Source organism: Poeciliopsis prolifica, unplaced genomic scaffold, assembly GCF_027474105.1.
Source record: "Poeciliopsis prolifica strain line A6 unplaced genomic scaffold, Auburn_PproV2 SCAFFOLD018, whole genome shotgun sequence".
NCBI lineage: Eukaryota > Metazoa > Chordata > Actinopteri > Cyprinodontiformes > Poeciliidae > Poeciliopsis > Poeciliopsis prolifica.
Genome location: NW_026562393.1, coordinates 3,377,508 through 3,399,521, shown reverse-complemented (window position 1 = coordinate 3,399,521; position 22,014 = coordinate 3,377,508). Strand labels below are relative to the sequence as shown.

The window sequence follows — 22,014 nt, the reverse complement described above, 5'->3', positions numbered from 1 at the left end:
CGAGGAAATATAGCTGGCGGATTAATGTAGGACGCGCAGTGGAGTCAAAATATATTTCAATGCTGTTCTTCTCTTTAGAGGTCAACAAAGGTCATACGTATCCAATTTGGCGTCAGTCGGATGATCCACTCTATTTCATTGTTGGAGTAATACTTACTCAGAGTGGCGAATTACTGAAATGGTTTGTAAGAAGTAAGAAAACGCTACATTTACTGCATGATTTAATTCAACAAAAAATTATCTGAGACATTTCTATCCTTTTAGAAATGTCATGGCAACGCTCTCACAAAGTTTCACGCCCATCCGCCCGTGGATCTGTTTGTCATTGGTGGAGGAACACTGACACCTACTGGCGAAATAGTGATATTGTTCTTCATCTTGTTTATCTGCTGTTTCATTTGTGGAGCAATACTGACCCCAAGTGGCGAATTATTGAAATGGTTTATAAACGCCAAAAATGGGATGAAAATCTGAACTTCAATCTAAAATGGCCGACTTCCTCTGGGGTTTAGACCATGGCTCCAAGAGACTTTTTTGTAAGTCCTGACAAGGTACACACGTGTACAAAGTTTCGTAATTGTAGGTTAAAGCATGGCTTGGGCTTATCATTTAAAATTTTCTAGGGGGCGCTATAGATAAATTAGGCCACACCCTACAAATATTGTGATGGATTCCTGTCGGGGAGTGGATGAAGATCCATTCTTGTGAGTTTGGAGCAGCTGCGCCCAAAAATGTGGAATTGAGAGCCAAACGTATGGCGATGGCGTTACAGGTCACTTCGCCACGCCGCCACGCCCAGCTGCTCCATCGAAGCTGGTCGGGGTTGGAATCCTCAACACACCAACATGTCTTCTGTGTCTGGGCACAGTTTCATGTTGATAAGGTCAAAGGGGTCAGATAGCGACCGTTCGGAGTAAAACATGACACTTCCTTTTCTCAGGGGGCGTGGCCTAACTGATGTCATCATTCCACCATAGGGTATTGTAGGACACCCGATGATGATCAATCCCAGAAACTTTGGTGCCTCTGTGAGTTTCTGTGTAGGAGATATAACAGTTTCTTTTTTTACAGCGAGTAGGTGAACTTTGACCCCGGCTAACCCCCCTTCAGCATACTCAAAAACTCACCGTTTTGATAACTTTAGATGGGACATGTCTTATGAGCAGACTGACCGAGTTTGAAGCCGATCAATCGAAATCCCTAGGAGGAGTTCGATCAAATGCGGAGGCTGTAAATGGCAAAAATGGGCTCAAAATCTGAACTTCAATCTAAAATGGCCGACTTCCTGTGGGGTTTAGACCATGGCTCCAAGAGACTTTTTTGTAAGTCCTGACAAGGTACACATGTGTACAACGTTTTGTAATTGTAGGTTAAAGCATGGCTTGGGGCTGATCATTTAAAGTTTTCTAGGGGGCGCTATAGAGAAATTAGGCCACGCCTACCAAATATTGTGATGGATTCCTGTCGGGAGTAGATGAAGATCCATCCTTGTGAGTTTGGAGCAGCTGGGACCGAAACAGTGGAATTGAGAGCCAAACGTATGGCGATGGCGTTACAGGTCACTTCGCCACGCCGCCACGCCCACCTGCTCCATCGAAGCTGGTCGGGGTTGGAATCCTCAATACACCAACATGTCTTCTGTGTCTGGGCACAGTTTCATGTTGATGAGGTCAAAGGGGTCAGATAGTGAAAGTTCACAGTAAAACATTACACTTCCTGTTCTCAGGGGGCGTGGCCAAAGTGATGTCATCATTCGACCACAGGGTATTGTAGGACACCTGATGATGATCAATCATAGAAACTTTGGTGCCTCTGTGAGTTTCTGTGTAGGAGATATAGCAGTTTATTTTTTTACGGCGAGTAGGTGAACTTTGACCCCTGCTAACCCCCTTCAGCATACTCAAAAACTCACCGTTTTGATAACTTTAGATGGGACATGCCTTATGAACAGACTGACCGAGTTTGAAGCCGATCAATCGAAATCCCTAGGAGGAGTTCGATCAAATACGGAGGCTGTAAACGGCAAAAATGGCCTCAAAATTGGACCTTCAATCCAAAATGGCTGACTTCCTGTGATACTTGCACTATGACATTAATTGTAAATTTTGAGCGTCCTGGGGAGCTCTACAAGTGTACCAAATTTCATGTCTCTAGGATAAAGTAAAGTGAATAGCAAAGGGTCCTTTGAAAATTTCTAGGTGGCGCTATTGAGCCATTTCTTGTGGAATTTTTGTGATGACTTTAAAATACGTAAATTTTAAACAGGCTTAAGGCCTCCGCCAAGTTTGGTGAGTTTTTGAATATGATAAGCCCCAAAAAGCCAATTCATTTGGAGGGAGAATCATAATAATAATTAAAGCTGCAAGCAGCCTCGAACGGCCCTCGCAGCCAAGCGCCGCTCCGGCCTATTGCCACCGCGGGGTACTAGCAACCGGCGCCTCACGCCAGCCACCACAGAAGCTCTCACGCAGTTTTCAGCTCTTCCGCCCGCACCGCGGAAGCTGTTGCTCAGTTTCCATCAACGCTGGCCACGTGCTAACACAGAAGTTGTTGCGCAGTTTCCGCGCCCGTCCACCAGGCGGTACGCACTGATGCGTTCGGAAGCGCTCCTTGACGATGCAAAAAATGTGTTGCAGATTCATTGGTTTAGCGAGGAAATATAGCTGGCGGATTAATGTAGGACGCGCAGTGGAGTCAAAATATATTTCAATGCTGTTGTTCTCTTTAGAGGTCAACAAAGGTCATACGTATCCAATTTGTCGTCAGTCGGATGATCCACGTGTCATTTACAGCCGATCATATGCACATGGCGAAGTACTACTGTTCGTCATTTTTCATCATTTTCAGCTGTGTTTCTAAAGCACTCTATTTCATTGTTGGAGTAATACTTACTCAGAGTGGCGAATTACTGAAATGGTTTGTAAGAAGTAAGAAAACGCTACATTTACTGCATGATTTAATTCAACAAAAATTATCTGAGACATTTCTATCCTTTTAGAAATGTCATGGCAACACACTCACAAAGTTTTCACGCCCATCCGCCCGTGGATCTGTTTATCATCGGTGGAGGAACACTGACACCTACTGGCGAAATACTGATATTGTTCTTCATCCTGATTATCTGCTGTTTCATTTGTGGAGCAATACTGACCCCAAGTGGCGAATTACTGAAATGGTTTATAAACGGCAAAAATGGGATCAAAATCTGAACTTCAATCTAAAATGGCCGACTTCCTCTGGGGTTTAGACCATGGCTCCAAGAGACTTTTTTGTAAGTCCTGACATGGTACACATGTGTACAAGTTTCGTAATTGTAGGTTAAAGCATGGCTTGGGGCTGATCATTTTAAATTTTCTAGGGGGCGCTATAGAGAAATTGGGCCACACCCTACAAATATTGTGATGGATTCCTGTCGGGGAGTGGATGAAGATCCATCCTTGTGAGGTTGGAGCAGCTGCGCCCAAAAATGTGGAATTGAGAGCCAAACGTATGGCGATGGCGTTACAGGACACTTCGCCACGCCGCCACGCCCAGCTGCTCCATCGTAGCTGGTCGGGATTAGAATCCTCAACACACCAACATGGCTTCTGTGTCTGGGCACAGTTTCATGTTGATGAGGTCAAAGGGGTCAGATAGCGACCTTTCACAGTAAAACATTACACTTCCTGTTCTCAGGGGGCGTGGCCTAAATGATGTCATCATTCGACCATACGGTATTGTAGGACACCCGATGATGATCAATCACAGTAACTTTGGTGCCTCTGTGAGTTTCTGTGTAGGAAATATAGCAGTTTATGTTTTTATGGCGAGTAGGTGAACTTTGACCCCTGCTAACCCTCCTTCAGCATTCTCAAAAACTCACCGTTTTGATAACTTTAGATGGGACATGCCTTATGAACAGACTGACCGAGTTTCAAGCCGATCAATCGAAATCCCTAGGAGTTTCGATCAAATACGGAGGCTGTAAACGGCAAAAATGGGGTCAAAATCTGAACTTCAATCTAAAATGGCCGACTTCCTGTGGGGTTTAGACCATGGCTCCAAGAGACTTTTTGTAAGTCCTGACATGATACACATGTGTACAAAGTTTCGTATTTGTAGGTTAAAGCATGGCTTGGGGCTGATCATTTAAAGTTTTCTAGGGGGCTATATAGAGAAATTAGGCCACGCACACCAAATATTGTGATGGATTCCTGTCGGGGAGTGGATGAGGATCCATCTTTGTGAGTTTGGAGCAGCTGGGCCTGAAAATGGGGAATTGAGAGCCAAACGTATGGCGATGGCGTTAGAGGTCACTTCGCCACGCCGCCACGCCCACCTGCTCCATCGAATCTGGTCGGGTTGGAATCCTCAATACACCAACATGTCTTCTGTGTCTGGGCACAGTTTCATGTTGATGAGGTCAAAGGGGTCAGATAGCGACCATCCACAGTAAAACATTACACTTCCTGTTCTCATGGGGCGTGGCCTAAGTGATGTCATCATTCGACCATAGGGTATTGTAGGACACCCGATGATGATCAATCACAGAAACTTTGGTGCCTCTGTGAGTTTCTGTGTAGGAGATATAGCAGTTTATTTTTTTATGGCGAGTAGGTGAACTTTGACCCCTGCTAACCCCCCTTCAGCATTCTCAAAACTCACCGTTTTGATAACTTTAGATGAGACATGCCTTCTGAACAGACTGACCGAGTTTGAAGCCGATCAATCGAAATCCCTAGGAGGAGTTCGATCAAATACGAAGGCTGTAAACGGCAAAAATGGCCTCAAAATTGGACCTTCAATCCAAAATGGCTGACTTCCTGTGATACTTGCACTATGACATTAATTGTAAATTTTGAGCGTCCTGGGGAGCTCTACAAGTGTACCAAATTTCATGTCTCTAGGATAAAGTAAGTGAATAGCAAAGGGTCCTTTGAAAATTTCTAGGTGGCGCTATTGAGCCATTTCTTGTGGAATTTTTGTGATGACTTTAAAATACGTAAATTTTAAACAGGCTTAAGGCCTCCGCCAAGTTTGGTGAGTTTTTGAATATGATAAAGCCCCCAAAAAGCCAATTCATTTGGAGGGAGAATCATAATAATAATTAAAGCTGCAAGCAGCCTCGAGCGGCCCTCGCAGCCAAGCGCCGCTCCGGCCTATTGCCACCGCAGGGTACTAGCAACCGCCGCCCGACGCCAGCCACCACAGATACTCTCAGCAGTTTTCAGCACCTCCGCCCGCACCGCGGAAACTGTTGCTTCGTTTCCATCAACGCTCCCCACGTTCTAACACAGAAGTTGTTGCGCGGTTTCTGCGCCCGTCCACCAGGCGGTACGCATCGATGCGTTCGGCGGCACTTCCTGACGACGCACAAAAAATGTGGTGCAGATTCGTTGATATAGCGAGGAGATATAGCTGGCGTATTAATGTAGTTGGCGCAGTGGAGTCAAAATACATTTCAATGTTGTTGGGGTGTTTAGAGGTCAACAAAGGTCATACATATCCAATTTGGCGCCAGTCGGATGATCAACGTATCATTTAGAGCCTATCATATGCACATGGTGAAGAACTGCAGTTCGCCATTTCTACACCCCAATGCGGTTTGGTCAGCAGCCAGCATTCACAGAGTTCATCATCTTGTTGTTTTAAGTCAGTATTCACATGATGAAACCCATATATATGATAGAATAACAGTAAAACTCACAGGAGAAAAAACTGGTGATTGCCTTTGAAAAGTGGGCGGGGCTAGGGTGATTTCATCAAGTGACCATGGAAATGTGTTCAGGACTGTTCTATAGAGAAACACAGGAAGTGCGATGCAGCTGTGATCTTGCATTTGGAAGTTTTTAAATGTTTATGTTTCATGGCAAATAGTGAAAGTTTTACACTAAGCCACGCCCACATGCTTTGATGTTAACTGCAACTGAGATCTAAATGCAGTGCAACTTTAACATTTTCCTAAAATGAGTCAGGAAAATGGTAAAGGTTAAGATGTATCAGTTTAATAAACCCTTCTGGTCAGTAACAAACCAAGGGCAATGCACATTCAGAGAGCACAGTTAACTTTCAGTACATTAGAACAAAAGCACAGGTTTAATCTCTCTCAATAATTAGGTATTAATCACAGCAAGTGGTCCAAGTAAATATTACAACCCCAATGTATCAGTCTTAAGAACTCAGAACGTTGTAAGATTGTCGCTCTCAACAATCGTAACCGATCATCCTGTAGTGTGTGGTGTGTTACGACCGATCGGGTCCAGTCGGTGGAACATCGGGACCGCTTTGATCTAAAATCGGGGATATTGACTGTCTTTAATCATCTTTGCTCATTCATCCAATCTCTGTGGTGTTCCTCCGACTTTTTTTTTTTATCTTTTAATGAAAGATAATTATAAAATTATTGCACAGAGTACATCTGGTTGAGAAGCACATTCCAATCTTTGGTTGAAATGGCGCATTTGATTTTATTCTGCAGTCATAATACAATTTTAAACAATATAATAAGTTTCAATGAAAGGAGCTGGAATAGGCTACGTTAAGCTTTCGCGGTCAGTTGGGGAGAAAGGATAACTCCCATTTGATTTTCTAAAAACATTGAAAACAGTATTTTTTATGAAAAAAAAAACTCACCTCCATGTTGCGATGCAACAAATATAATCCTTGCTTACGATATCTCCAGTTCTTAATCCAAGGCTTTGATTTTTGGTTACGTCTTTTTTGGGTTAAAATAAGTCCGCAAACTAAAGTTACCAATTCAACGTCGTTATCCATGTTTGTTTGTTTACTCCAAATTCAGCTGTGGTAGTGCAGAATTTTAATTTGAAGGTATTTCGTAGCTGGTATTAGAATGTGTTCGAGTGAAACCTCACACTCTTAGAACGAACCCGTTACACCTACGATTTTAAATAGGCTAGTGTGTGTTCTCTCACGTTTTCAGAATTGGCCGACTTTTCTAAAATCGTGTAGTGTGAACTGAGCTTCACTCACCGCATCTCCAGTTACCACTTTTAAGACGAACGTCAATAAAACTCCTCTCCAACAGACCGTTCCGGCTCATGAGCGTCATTCGGGTCTGCAGCTCCAAAACCGAAGCAAACGTTAGCGTGGTCCGGTTCTGTGGCTCCATAAACCAGGCATAATGTTCAGGAAAACTTAGCTGCTCCAACAGCTGCTCCAAAAAAAATGTACAGTCCACAGCGTAATGCGCCGAACCTCAACCATGTACGATCTCCTGCCGACTGCCAGTACTTACAGTAAGTATTAGCACAGCTACAGTACGTGCAGTCCTTCTCAACCAATCAAATTGCTTAAATTTGTTTTTGCCCTTGACTGGCCATTAAGGCAGAGACGAGGGAAATGATGCATTTACTTGCGGTAGGAAATAACAGTCATTAACAAAACGCTACATTTACTCCGTGTTTTAAGCCAACAAAAATTATCTTAGGGCTTACATATAACATTTCAGGTTAAATGTAATCGCTGTCCTTTTGGAAATCTCACGGCAGACGCGCTGGAAACGTTTTCACGGCCGTCCGAAAAAAACCGAACTTGATTTGTTTTCTCATTGATGGAGTACCAGTGACTCCTGCTGGCGCAATAATGGTATTGCGCCACCAGGGGCCAGTCGTACTCCATCAACACTGACCAGAATGTGTTACTCAGCGGAGCTGAGTAACACAATAAAGGTTTTGCTGAATGACGATGTTTGTATTATTTCTAGCCAAAATTAATGAATGTTTGTACTCTAACCCACAAAAAGAAAATTATTTAAAAAAAAAAAACTTTAAAAATAAAATTGAGAGCCAAACGTATGGCAATGGCGTTACAGGTCACTTCGCCACGCCGCCACGCCCACCTGCTCCATCGAAGCTGGTCGGGGTTGGAATCCTCAATACACCAACATGTCTTCTGTGACTGGGCACAGTTTCATGTTGATGAGGTCAAAGGGATCAGATAGCGACCATTGACAGTAAAACATGACACTTCCTGTTCTCAGGGGGCGGGGCCTAAGTGATGTCATCATTTGACCATAGGGTATTATAGTAGACCCGATGATGATCAACAACAGTAATTTTGGTACCTGTGTGAGTTTCTGTGTAGGAGATATAACAGTTTTTTTTTACGGCGAGTAGGTGAACTTTGACCCCTGCTAACCCCCCTTCAGCATACTCAAAAACTCACCGTTTAGATAACTTTAGATGAGACATGCCTTATGAACAGACTGACCGAGTTTGAAGCCGATCAATCAAAATCCCTAGGAGGAGATAGATCAAATATGAAGGCTGTAAACGGCAAAAATGGGGTCAAAAACCGAACTTGAATCCAAAATGGCCGACTTCCTGTGGGGTTTAGACCATGGCTCCAAGAGACTTTTTTGTACGTCCTGACAAGGTACACATGTACAAAGTTTCGTATTTGTAGGTTAAAGCATGGCTTGGGGCTGATCATTTAAAGTTTTTCTAGGGGGCGCTATAGAGAAATTAGGCTACGCCCACCAAATATTGTGATGGATTCCTGTTGGGGAGTGGATGAGGGTCCATCCTTATGAGTTTGCAGCAGCTGGGCCCGAAAATGTGGACTTGAGAGCCAAACGTATGGCGATGGCGTTACAGGTGACTTCGCCACGCCACCACGCCCACCTGCTCTATCTTAGCTGGTCGGGGTTGGAATCCTCAATACACCAACATGTTTTCTGTGTCTGGGCACAGTTTCATGTTGATGAGGTCAAAGGGGTCAGATAGCGACAGTTCACAGTAAAACATTACACTTCCTGTTCTCAGGGGGCGTGGCCTAAGTGATGTCATCATTCGACCATAGGGTATTGTAGGACACCCGATGATGATCAATCACAGAATCTTTGATGCTTCTGTGAGTTTCTGTGTAGGAGATATAGCAGTTTAGTTATTTATGGCGAGTAGGTGAACTTTGACCCCTGCTAACCCCCCTTCAGCATACTCAAAAACTCACCGTTTAGATAACTTTAGATGAGACATGCCTTATGAACAGACTGACCAAGTTTGACGTCGATCAATCAAAATCCATAGGAGGAGATAGATCAAATACAAAGGCTGTAAAAGGCGAAAATCGGCAAAAATGGGGTCAAAATGGGAACTTCAATCAAAAATGGTTGACTTCCTGTGATACTTGCACTATGACATTAATTATAAATTTTGAGCGTCTTGGGGAGTTCTACAAGTGTACCAAATTTCATGTCTCTACAATAAAGTAAGTGAATAGCAGAGGGTAAAAAAGGGTGTTTTTCCAATTTCTAGGTGGCGCCGTAGAGACATTTCTGTTGCAATTTTTGCGACGACTTTAATACGTAAATTTTAAACAGGCTTAAGGCCTCCGCCAAGTTTGGTGAGTTTTTGAATATGATAAAGCCCCCAAAGCCAATTCATTTGGGTGGAAGAATAATAATAATAATAATTAAAGCTGCAAGCAGCCTCGAACGGCCCTCGCAGCCAAGCGCCGCTCCGGCCTATTGCCACCGCGGGGTACTAGCAACCGGCGCCTCACCCAGCCACCACAGAAGCTCTCACGCAGTTTTCAGCTCTTCCGCCCGCACCGCGGAAGCTGTTGCTCAGTTTCCATCAACGCTGGCCACGTGCTAAGACAGAAGTTGTTGCGCAGTTTCCGCGCCCGTCCACCAGGCGGTACGCACTGATGCGTTCGGAGGCGCTCCTTGACGATGCAAAAAATGTGTTGCAGATTCATTGGTTTAGCGAGGAAATATAGCTGGCGGATTAATGTAGGACGCGCAGTGGAGTCAAAATATATTTCAATGCTGTTGTTCTTTTTAGAGGTCAACAAAGGTCATACATATCCAATTTGGCGTCAGTCGGATGATCCACGTGTCATTTACAGCCGATCGTATGCACATGGCGAAGTACTACAGTTCGTCATTTTTCATCATTTTCAGCTGTGTTTCTAAAGCACTCTATTTCATTGTTGGAGTAATACTTACTCAGAGTGGCGAATTACTGAAATGGTTTGGAAGAAGTAAGAAAACGCTACATTTACTGCATGATTTAATTCCACAAAAATTATCTGAGACATTTCTATCCTTTTAGAAATTTCATGGCAACGCTCTCACAAAGTTTTCGCGCCCATCCGCCCGTGGATCTGTTTGTCATTGGTGGAGGAACACTGACACCTACTGGCGAAATACTGATATTGTTCTTCATCCTGTTTATCTGCTGTTTCATTTGTGGAGCAATACTGACCCCAAGTGGCAAATTACTGAAATGGTTTATAAACGCCAAAAATGGGATCAAAATCTGAACTTCAATCTAAAATGGCCGACTTCCTCTGGGGTTTAGACCATGGCTCCAAGAGACTTTTTTGTAAGTCCTGACATGGTACACATGTGTACAAAGTTTCGTAATTGTAGGTTAAAGCATGGCTTGGGGCTTATCATTTAAAATTTTCTAGGGGGCGCTATAGAGAATTAGGCCACACCTACAAATATTGTGATGGATTCCTGTCGGGGAGTGGATGAAGATCCATCCTTGTGAGTTTGGAGAAGCTGCGCCCAAAAATGTGGAATTGAGAGCCAAACGTATGGCGATGGCGTTACAGGTCACTTCGCCACGCCGCCACGCCCAGCTCCTCCATCGAAGCTGGTCGGGGTTGGAATCCTCAACACCAACATGTCTTCTGTGTCTGGGCACAGTTTCATGTTGATGAGGTCAAAGGTGTCAGATAGCGACCATTCAAAGTAAAACATGACACTTCCTTTTCTCAGGGGGCGTGGCCTAAGTGATGTCATCATTCGACCATAGGGTATTGTAGGACACCCGATGATGATCAATCACAGAAACTTTGGTGCCTCTGAGTTTCTGTGTAGGAGATATAGCAGATTATTTTTTTACGGCGAGTAGGTGAACTTTGACCCCTGCTAACCCCCCTTCAGCATTCTCAAAAACTCACCGTTTTGATAACTTTAGATGGGACATGCCTTGAGACTGACCGAGTTTGAAGCCGATCAATCGAAATCCCTAGGAGGAGTTCGATCAAATACAGAGGCTTTAAACGGCAAAAATGGAGTCAAAATCTGAACTTCAATCTAAAATGGCCGACTTCCTGTGGGTTTAGACCCTGGCTCCAAGAGACTTTTTTGTAAGTCCTGACATGGTACACACGTGTACAAAGTTTCGTAATTGTAGGTTAAAGCATGGCTTGGGGCTGATCATTTAAAATTTTCTAGGGGGCGCTATAGATAAATTAGGCCACACCCTACAAATATTGTGATGGATTCCTGTCGGGGAGTGGATGATAATCCATCCTTGTGAGTTTGGAGCAGCTGTGGCCAAAAATGTGGAATTGAGAGCCAAACGTATGGCGATGGCGTTACAGGTCACTTCGCCACGCCGCCACGCCCAGCTGCTCAATCGAAGCTGGTCGGGGTTGGAATCAACACACCAACATGTCTTCTGTGTCTGGGCACAGTTTCATGTTGATGAGGTCAAAGGGGTCAGATAGCGACCGTCCACAGTAAAACATTACACTTCCTGTTGTCATGGGGCGTGGCCTACGTGATGTCATCCTTCGACCATAGGGTATTGTAGGAGACCCGATGATGATCAATCACAGAAACTTTGGTGCCTCTGTGAGTTTCTGTGTAGGAGATATAGCAGTTTATTTTTTTATGGCGAGTAGGTGAACTTTGACCCCTGCTAACCCCCCTTCAGCATACTCAAAAACTCACCGTTTTGATAACTTTAGATGGGACATGCCTTATGAACAGACTGACTGAGTTTGAAGCCGATCAATCGAAATCCCTAGGAGGAGTTCGATCAAATACGGAGGCTGTAAACGGCAAAAATGGCCTCAAAATTGGACCTTCAATCCAAAATGGCTGACTTCCTGTGATACTTGCACTATGACATTAATTGTAAATTTTGAGCATCTTGGGGAGCTCTACAAGTGTACCAAATTTCATGTCTCTAGGATAAATTAAGTGAATAGCAAAGGGTCCTTTGAAAATTTGTAGGTGGCGCTATTGAGCCATTTTTTATGGGATTTTTGCAAAGACCTTAAAATACAAAATTTTGAAACTCCCTTTACGCGTCCGCCAAGTTTGGTGAGTTTTTGAAAATGATAAAGCCCCCAAAAAGGCCCCTCTTTAGGGGGGCAGAATAATAATAATAATTAAAGCTGCAAGCAGCCTCGAACGGCCCTCGCAGCCAAGCGCCGCTCTGGCCTATTGTCCACCGCGTGTTACGAGCAACCGCCGCCTCACGCTAGCCACCACAGAAGCTCTCACGCAGTTTTCAGCTCCTCCGCCCGCACTGCGGAAGCTGTTGCTGAGTTTCCATCAACGCTGCGCACGTGCTAAGACAGAAGTTGTTGCGCAGTTTCTTCGCCCGTCCTCCAGGCGGTACGCATCTATGCGTTCGGCGGCTATCCTTCACGATGCAAAAAAATGTGGTATAGATTCATTGGTTTAGCGAGAAAATATAGCTGGCAGATTAATGTAGGACGCGCAGTGGAGTCAAAATATATTTCAATGCTGTTGTTCTCTTTAGAGGTCAACAAAGGTCATACGTATCCAATTTGGCGTCAGTCGGATGATCCACGTGTCATTTACAGCCGATCATATGCACATGGCGAAGTACTACAGTTCGTCATTTTTAATCATCTTCAGCTGTGTTTCTAAAGCACTCTATTTCATTGTTGGAGTAATACTTACTCAGAGTGGCGAATTACTGAAATGGTTTGTAAGAAGTAAGAAAACGCTACATTTACTGCATGATTTAATTCAACAAAAATTATCTGAGACATTTCTATCCTTTTAGAAATTTCATGGCAACGCTCTCACAAAGTTTTCACGTCCATCCGCCCGTGGATCTGTTTGTCATTGGTGGAGGGACACTGACACCTACTGGCGGAATACTGATATTGTTCTTCATCCTGTTTATCTGCTGTTTCATTTGTGGAGCAATACTGACCCCAAGTGGCAAATTACTGAAATGGTTTATAAACGGCAAAAATGGGATGAAAATCTGAACTTCAATCCAAAATGGCCGACTTCCTCTGGGGTTTAGACCATGGCTCCAAGAGACTTTTTGTAAGTCCTGACATGGCACACACGTGTACAAAGTTTCGTAATTGTAAGTTAAAGCATGGCTTGGGGCTGATCATTTAAAATTTTCTAGGGGGCGCTATAGAGAAATTAGGCCACACCCTACAAATATTGTGATGGATTCCTGTCGGGGAGTGGATGAAGATCCATCCTTGTGAGTTTGGAGCAGCTGCGCCCAAAAATGTGGAATTGAGAGCCAAACGTATGGCGATGGCGTTACAGGTCACTTCGCCACGCCGCCATGCCCACCTGCTCCATTGAAGCTGGTCGGGGTTGGAATCCTCAACACACCAACATGTTTTCTGTGTCTGGGCACAGTTTCATGTAGATGAGGTCAAAGGGGTCAGATAGCGACAGTTCACAGTTAAACATTACACTTCCTGTTCTCAGGGGGCGTGGCCTAAGTGATGTCATCATTCGACCATAGGGTATTGTAGGACACCCGATGATGATCAATCACAGAAACTTTGGTGCCTCTGTGAGTTTCTGTGTAGGAGATATAGCAGTTTATTTTTTATGGGGAGTAGGTGAACTTTGACCCCTGCTAACCCCCCTTCAGCATACTCAAAAACTCACCGTTTTGATAACTTTAGATGGGACATGCCTTATGAACAGACTGACGGAGTTTGAAGCCGATCAATCGAAATCCCTAGGAGGAGTTTGATCAAATACGAAGGCTGTAAACGGCAAAAATGGGTCAAAATCCAAACTTCAATCCAAAATGGCTGACTTCCTGTGGGGTTTAGACAATGGCTCCAAGAGACTTTTTTGTAAGTCCTGACAAGGTACACACGTGTACAAAGTTTCGTAATTGTAGGTTAAAGCATGGCTTGGGGCTGATCATTTAAAGTGTTCTAGGGGGCGCTATAGAGAAATTAGGCCACACCCACCAAATATTGTGATGGATTCCTGTCGGGGAGTGGAGGAGGATCCATCTTTGTGAAATTGGAGCAGCAGGGCCCAAAAATGTGGAATTGAGAGCCAAACGTATGGCGATGGCGTTACAGGTCACTTCGCCACGCCGCCACGCCCACCTACTCCATCGAAGCTGGTCGGGGTTGGAATCCTCAATACACCAACATGTTTTCTGTGTCTGGGCACAGTTTCATGTTGATGAGGTCAAAGGGGTCAGATAGCGACAGTTCACAGTAAAACATGACACTTCCTGTTCTCAGGGGGCGTGGCCTAAGTGATGTCATCATTCGACCATATGGAATTGTAGGGCAAGCGATGATGATCAATCAGAGTAACTTTGGTGCCTCTGTGAGTTTCTGTGTAGGAGATATAGCAGTTTATTTTTTTACGGCGAGTAGGTGAACTTTGACCCCTGCTAACCCCCCAGCATACTCAAAAACTCACCATTTTGATAACTTTAGATGGGACATGCCTTATGAACAGACTGACCGAGTTTGAAGCCGATCAATGGAAATCCCTAGGAGGAGTTCGATCAAATACGAAGGCTGTAAACGGCAAAAATGGTGTGAAAATTTGACCTTCAATCCAAAATGGCTGACTTCCTGTGATACTTGCACTATGACATTAATTGTAAATTTTGAGCATCTTGGGGAGCTCTACAAGTGTACCAAATTTCATGTCTCTACGATGAAGTAAGTGAATAGCAAAGGGTCCTTTGAAAATTTCTAGGTGGCGCTATTGAGCCATTTCTTGTGGAATTTTTGCGACGACTTTAAAATACGTAAATTTTAAACAGGCTTAAGGCCTCCGCCAAGTTTGGTGTTTTTGAATATGATAAAGCCCCAAAAAGCCAATTCATTTGGAGGGAGAATCGTAATAATAATAATAATAATAATAATAATAATAATAAGAAACAGTACAGAAACAATAGGCCTTCGCAGCGCTTAGCTGCTCGGGCCTAATAAGAAACAGTAGGAAAACAATAGGCCTTCGCAGCGCTTAGCTGCTCGGGCCTAATAATAATAAACAATAGGAAAACAATAGGCCTTCGCAGCGCTTAGCTGCTCGGGCCTAATAATAATAAACAATAGGAAAACAATAGGCCTTCGCAGCGCTTAGCTGCTCGGGCCTAATAATAAACAATAGGAAAACAATAGGCCTTCGCAGCGCTTAGCTGCTCGGGCCTAATTCTAATATGTATAAAAAATAATTCAATTTCAAATGGTTTTGGCCGCTCTTAAGTGCAAGGTGACAAAATCCCCTTTCAGAGAAGGCGCTCCATGCACTTGCTTGTTGATGAAGGAGCAATGAGCTCTGACTGTGACGGCGCAAAGTAAAGCTTCCATAGCAGGTTGGCCTCATCAGAAAACATCAGTGTTGAAGTTTACTGGCATTCTTGTGTAAACTGGTGTAAATCCAGTTTACACAACAACAAAAGACGTTTCCTGAGAAAAGCAAATTGTGAAGCAAGAGTGAAGCATGGATCCATCCACATATATTGAGTGGAATAAGTCAAATGCATTTTTGATTTGACAAAAAAGTTCTTCAAGCAGTGTTTCCCTGATTTCAGAATATTCAAAACAGAACCTCCTTAAAATTATATGCATCATCTCTTCTCAAAATATAATTTTGTCAAGTCAGAATGTTTTCTGCAATATTTCAGACACGCAAATACGCCAACAGAAACAAGCAAACTCTCCTTTTCGGTTCTTTAGGCAAATTATGAACCTGAATGAGTCTGCAGACGGGATTCAAGAATATGTCTCCTTCCAGTCGTTTTATATGTCCAGACTAATTTATTACTTATGATCGTCTAATTAGCTAACTTGTTCAAGCAGACGTCAGCCATTAGAGGTGGGAACTACACGGTTTTTAGATGGTAGTTAATGTTGGGAAAGACGTAAAGTTATAGAAATTAACTGCTACACATCTCTAATGGTCCAGGGAACATCGTCATAGGTCTGTTGGTGAGGCAGCCAAACACGCCGCTTGAGCTTACTGGCAGTAGTCGCTGTCTCACTTTCCAGCCTCCATCAGACACTATTTACTTTAATACGCCTTTTTGAAAAGAGTAAAGAGTGAGACACTATTTCCAAAACATGTAATTCTGCCATCGCCTCCTCTCGCCCAGCCTCATCATCATTGTGGCAATAAGGACTCAAGAAAAGCAAAAAAACACTAAGAGGCTACTAATGTGCTGTTTTTGAAGGACGGGTAGCGGAGGCAAGTATAAAAACTTGCCTTCTGTATCTACACACCGATTTAGAGAGAGCAGTCTTTCTGCCATCCTCTGATGGAGTAGCAACATCATAATTAGTGGCTAAAAAAGCTCAAAAACTGATAAATATGGTTGAATCTATTCAAGGGACTGGAGATGATTGGAGAAAGACCGATGCTTCCTAAATTGAAGTATGACCTGGACAACACTTAACATCTTCTTCAGAGGCTTCTCCACATAGTTACCAGCTACAGAAAACATTTTGTGTCCACACCAACAGTAAAAACCCTGAAGAAATTTTAAGATACTACAACCTTTATTTCCCTTCAGAATAATGCACTTTTGAACCAAATTAAATTAATTTATGTATGCAACTCCATTTTTTTGACTAAACCAATGCACTTCTGTTTTAAACTGTTCCCTCAAAAACATTTGTCGCTTCAGTGTTCTACTCAAACGTTGCTCTGGTGTAAAGGTGGTTTCTTTGAAAGATACAAGCAGGACCAGTCAAAGTGGAGCTTTACACAGACCTTTAATGGGTAAAGCATGTGCACGGTTGCACCTTAATCATTGCCTGAATGCAACAGATATGTTCTGTACAAAGTTCCTAACATTTATGAGACATGACAAAGACCTCCAGTCCCTGCTATCTAATTATTCAAACATTATCATTAAGCAAGTGTTGGGTAGATTCCAGATGAAAGAAAGCTAGCACATGGGGACCATTACGCAAAATAGATGGGAGGCTTTCCCCATGTTTTCCCCTTTACTTACACTGGTGACTTTGCGGTAGATCTGTGCAGCATTTTGGCACTCATAGTACGGGTACTCGGATGTGGCCATCTCCAGGATGCACATTCCCAAGGCGTAGACGTCTACTGCTTCGTCGTACTTTTCCTCATACATCTCTGGGGCCATGAACTCCGGAGTTCCTGCCAGGGATTACGCGGCATTAGATTTATTCAAAATTATTTAGAATCAATTTGTTTTACAGCACTTTACAAACATGATACTTTCTGACTATTTGATTATCGACTAAATGGGCCCGCTAAGCTCTAACCAACAAAAGATCTAAAGCATTCGCAGAATCAGAAGTTAATATCACCTGTAGCTAGCAAGTTTTTGTCAATACTGCACAGGATTAAAAATAGCTTAAAGTAGCAGAAATAGCAGATGGAGAGTTGTACAAAAAAGTATTATTTCATTTGGAGTGATAGTATTTTTGACTTTGGAGTAGCATTGGAAGGTGATAGTCGCTCTGTTGGTGCTAAATGTCCATGCAAACTCAGAGTTCACGTGAACATTTGTGAGTGGGACCACATAATAGTGAAGATACATAGAAGATATCTGGCATAAAGGGAACACGGAACCAACTTTTAGAAGAAATTAAAACGTTTAAGCTCAAAAGTCTTTTTTCTAAGGGAATAAACATTTGTTTACAATGATGTTACGATAAAAATATTGTGTAACACCAAAAAATTCACACCACGACAAAAAAAAGTGTGGAATCTTAATTGCCAATTAAAAATAACAGTAATTGACAAGCTGCTTCTTCAAGCCACAAATATTTACAAAGTCTGTGGTACAACTTGAAGCATGTGAGGTATGATTGAAAAAAAAAAAAAAAAAAAAAAACATCTGCAATTTCAGAAACATCCTAGCCACTAAATAAATAGTGTCAAGACAGTCCTTCATCACCAACATTGAGAAACATGCTCATGCAAATCTATATTTAAAAATGAAAAGGTAAAAGAAAACAGTAGTAGCCGTCTCATGGCAATGTGTTTAATGATTAGAAATAGAACTAAAACCATATTACTGACTAAACCAAAAGCCTCAAAGTCCTGCTGGTGGTGAAAGGACTGTTTCCCCTCTTAATTTGCTTGTCTGTAAAGTGTTTCACTTAAACCTGTTTGACTAAATTTGAGCAGCTGTCTGAGGGAACAAACAAATCATTCTCAAACTCACTCCTGCAACTTTCTAAATTAACTTGATAGAGCAATTTCCAGCTTAATTAAAGCCAATCTGAGAAGTAAATAGCTTTTTAAATCCTGCAGAAAGTTCAACAGAGGCTGTGAGTGATTGAGAGAAGGAACAGCAAACAAGAAAAGGAGTGTCATTTTGGACGATTTTCCAACAATTATGACGCACGACATGCTAGACTGTCTGTGTTTTTCGGATGTCCCCGTTACTACCAGGCGTCACTCACCAATGACACTTTTAGCAAATGAGGCACTTTTGAGAGTGGCGAGCCCCAGATCTCCGATCTTAACAGAGCCAGTGGGGCCGGTGATGAAGATGTTGTCGCACTTGAGGTCCCGGTGGATGATGGGGGGAGTGCGTGTGTGAAGGAAGTGAAGGCCCTTGAGGATCTGCCGACTCCAGCGTTGCAGCAGCTTTAGCTTCATCTCCTTGAACCTCTTCAAATACCTAAAACCCAGAGAGGCATGATTCAATGCATGGGCCTAAACATATCCCAGACATTACACAGTGAGAAGCGGAAGCATTTAAGAGCCATAAAGTACTTCATCCTGTATTCTCAGGATGAAGCCAAAAGGAAGATCTGAATTTAGCAAGTTTACAGAATTTTCTCCAAGAAAGTCGAAACTACAACTCTTCCTTGTTTTTTGCTCAGTAATTTTCAAGTATTTTAACATTATAGTGATAGGGGACCCACATTTAACACCTCAGCACCTTCCCCAACAAGATCAGTGAAAAACACATGCTGTACATTTACCAATGTAGGCATATTGCATATCCACGCATCGGGAAATAGCTCATCTAAATGATAGAAACACTATTTCCTACCTCAACATCACTCAGCTTCCACACTAAGCAGCTTGATAAATGTATTTGTTTTTCCTCAGTAATATAAATTTAGATTTTTCGAACTTTGGAGTATTCTCTGGAATATTACCTTTATTTTGATACCTGAGATATATGGAATTCATTTTGGGACTGTCATTTTTGAGAACTCTCAAAAAAATTCCCAAAAAAAGATTTGTGTGGTACAAAGAGGTTAAAAGTGTAAATTAAACTGTCAGCCATGACACAGCTGTACTTATCCGTGGGATACACGAGTGTTACACAGAATCAAAACTTTCTGAGACAAAAAGAATTAAAATGTGAAATGAAAAGAAGAGGTTCCAGATACTCACGTCTTGAGCGTGCCTGAGGTCATGAGTTCAGTCACGAGGATGATGCACTTGTGGCCCTTCATTGTTGACTTCCAGGAGTCGTGAAAACGTACGATGTTTGGGTGCTGCAGCCCTTTCAGCATCTCCACTTCCTCGCTGAAACGCTGCCGCTCCGCTTTGGTCAGCTTACGTGTCTACAAAGGGATAAAGTGAAACAAAAACAAACAATTAAGAAAACGGATGTGCACAGCCTCGTTTGTAGGACCACTTTTATTAAAAGCTAGAAAAGGTTTCAGGTATATTTTTTTTCTTTATGACAATCAGACTCCTTGTAAATTTTTTATAACACTACTGCAGGTAAGGCATCAGCAAAACATAAAAATTCAGTAGATACCTGTACTTGGATTGGAGTCGGTCCAAGGCATTCTTTTATAGATTTTCTGCTGTGTTTGGGGGAATTAGTGACAATTCCTCATACTATGGAATTATATCAGGAATTCCTGAAATCAACCTGTTTATAAGACAGGTTGATTTCAATTCCCCTTGGCTGTGAAAGTAAGTCCAAGTCATCAACTCTCCACTACCATGCCTTACAATTGGCATGAGGTGTGTTTATTGCTGCATTGTGCTTCTATGCAAGGTTTTACCAAAACATGGTGGTGTGCATCATCACCAAACATCTCTAACTTGGTCTTATTTGTGCAAATGACATTATTCCAGAAGACCTGCATGTCTTTCCTGCTTAACACTGCTTTATAGTAAACTTGCAAGCTCCATCCCAGAGATGGTGATAAAGATAGTTAAACTTCTTAAAGCCTCCTTAGACCTTGCACAACGGCTCCTAATAACTTTGACTAAAAATGAGAAAACAAATGTTTTTAAATACAGATACACAACTAAGTTTTAGTTTTCTAAATCCTTTTTTTTTTTTCTTGTCTTTAAGTTGGAAATGATGTGTTTTTAAAACAATTCTTCACAAATATCAATACGTAGTTTAAGAAAATGTATCCAACCAATTCTGGATTTATGCTTTTCCAATATTTTAAAGCCTAATATAAAAATAATAGTGGCTCTTTAAAAGTTCTGAGATGTTTATTTAAAGGTCACGAAACACTCAACTCTAAACACATTTTATGGAACCGGATTGAGGGGGGAAAGAAGTGGCTCTCTGGATTGTAAGGATTGCAGACCGCAGTCCTAATAATGTTTACTTAGTGGCTATTGCAAATAAATTTGCATTGAGGTGACATTTGTTGTAAATCGGTACTAAACACGTAAGCAGAATAAAACTGGTCAGACGAGATCATCTTTTGACGTTCCTCATATGTGAAACCCTCAAAACACAAGACAAGAGTAATTTTTTCCTATGACTCACTGTGCCAAGAACTGATCACTAGTTTATTTTTGCGCCAAAATGAACAAAAAGGCCTTGAAAACTCCAATCAGGTTGGAAGTCTAAACCGCACTTACTGCATTTACAAACCATAAATTATGTGGAAAGCTCTACAACTGTAACTAAATGGACCTTGAGGTGAGACTAGTTTGTCAACCATAAAATTTTTTCTCTTTGGCAGTAGTATGAGGTCTTAACACACACACATACACCCGCGGTCTCTGCTGTTCTCAGAATCATGCATCATTGCATAAGTTTGCAGCAATATAATGAAAGAAACTGGATAAATCACTGCTACTTCAGCTTATGAGCCCCCTGTCAGATTGGAAACCACAGGTACGTCCATCTGGATGAGCCCCAGTTACATAAGCTTATTTAAAAGCCAATAAAGGAAGTACCAACTTTATAGATTTATGAAAGAGATCTCCAAGCACCATGTAAACTCGAACTAAACACTCCAATCAAGTTCAACGGACAAAGACATTTTTGTGCTTCCTCTAGGATGAATGACCTGATTTAGCTGCCAGTGGAGAAACTCTGACTGCGGTGGGGTGGCTAGTGGAAAACTCCTGGGAATCTACAGGACCATGAATCCTGCATTGAGGCAGAGTTCTTGGAAAAGGAAAAACACTCTGCATGTGTTTACGTTCTCAATCAGCTCAACGGCTTCTTTTTTGCTTTTTTTCTTGTACGAAGTTCTTCAAGTACTAACACCGATCACCAACACTGACAATGTGCGCACACTGTTGAGAGGACGTGAGCGGCATCATGAGGTCACAAAAATTCGCTGCCTACGTCATTCACCTGTCAAAGTGCCGTTTTACACCAGCAATCCCAGCAGGGAAGCAAAGACTCAGAGGTGACCTCTGACCAAATGGATTACAATCAGGTCAATAGAAATAAGTTTATGACATGAACATGACTGAAGTTTATCCTCCTAAAATCTCTGAAAAATTGAATGATTAGCAAAAGAGCAGAATATCTCAGGTTAAGGGTGAAAAGTAATGATCTTGACAAGTTCAAAATGCAACTTGACTGCAAAAAGCAGTAAAATGACAAGTTTAGACACATTTTCCAGGTAACTTAGAGCAGTTTCAAGCTAATTTCTACCAGACACACTAAATTTAGACTTGTGGACTCTGGGGTTTACCACTGCCATCGATCAGTGCACTCTGACTAAAAATAAATAAACAAGGTACCCCACACAACACGATGTAAGCCACAAGGTGGATGTGCGAGTGCGTGTGTGTGTGTATGTGTGTTTGCAGAATGAGCGAGTCAC

At 42.4% G+C, this 22,014-nt stretch overlaps 1 protein-coding gene across 3 annotated transcripts in view; it reads right to left on the bottom strand.

Moving 5' to 3' along the window:
- wnk4a (WNK lysine deficient protein kinase 4a) overlaps positions 1-22,014 on the bottom strand; it is a 61,277-nt gene that overhangs the window by 23,180 nt on the left and 16,083 nt on the right. For all 3 annotated transcript variants that reach the window (XM_055042729.1, XM_055042728.1, XM_055042730.1), the window contains exons 3-5: positions 19,361-19,533; positions 18,412-18,632; positions 16,977-17,134 (exon numbers count right to left, since the gene is read on the bottom strand). In XM_055042729.1, coding sequence (XP_054898704.1) covers positions 16,977-17,134; positions 18,412-18,632; positions 19,361-19,533 — 552 coding nt within the window. The remainder of the gene's footprint in view (positions 1-16,976; positions 17,135-18,411; positions 18,633-19,360; positions 19,534-22,014) is intronic.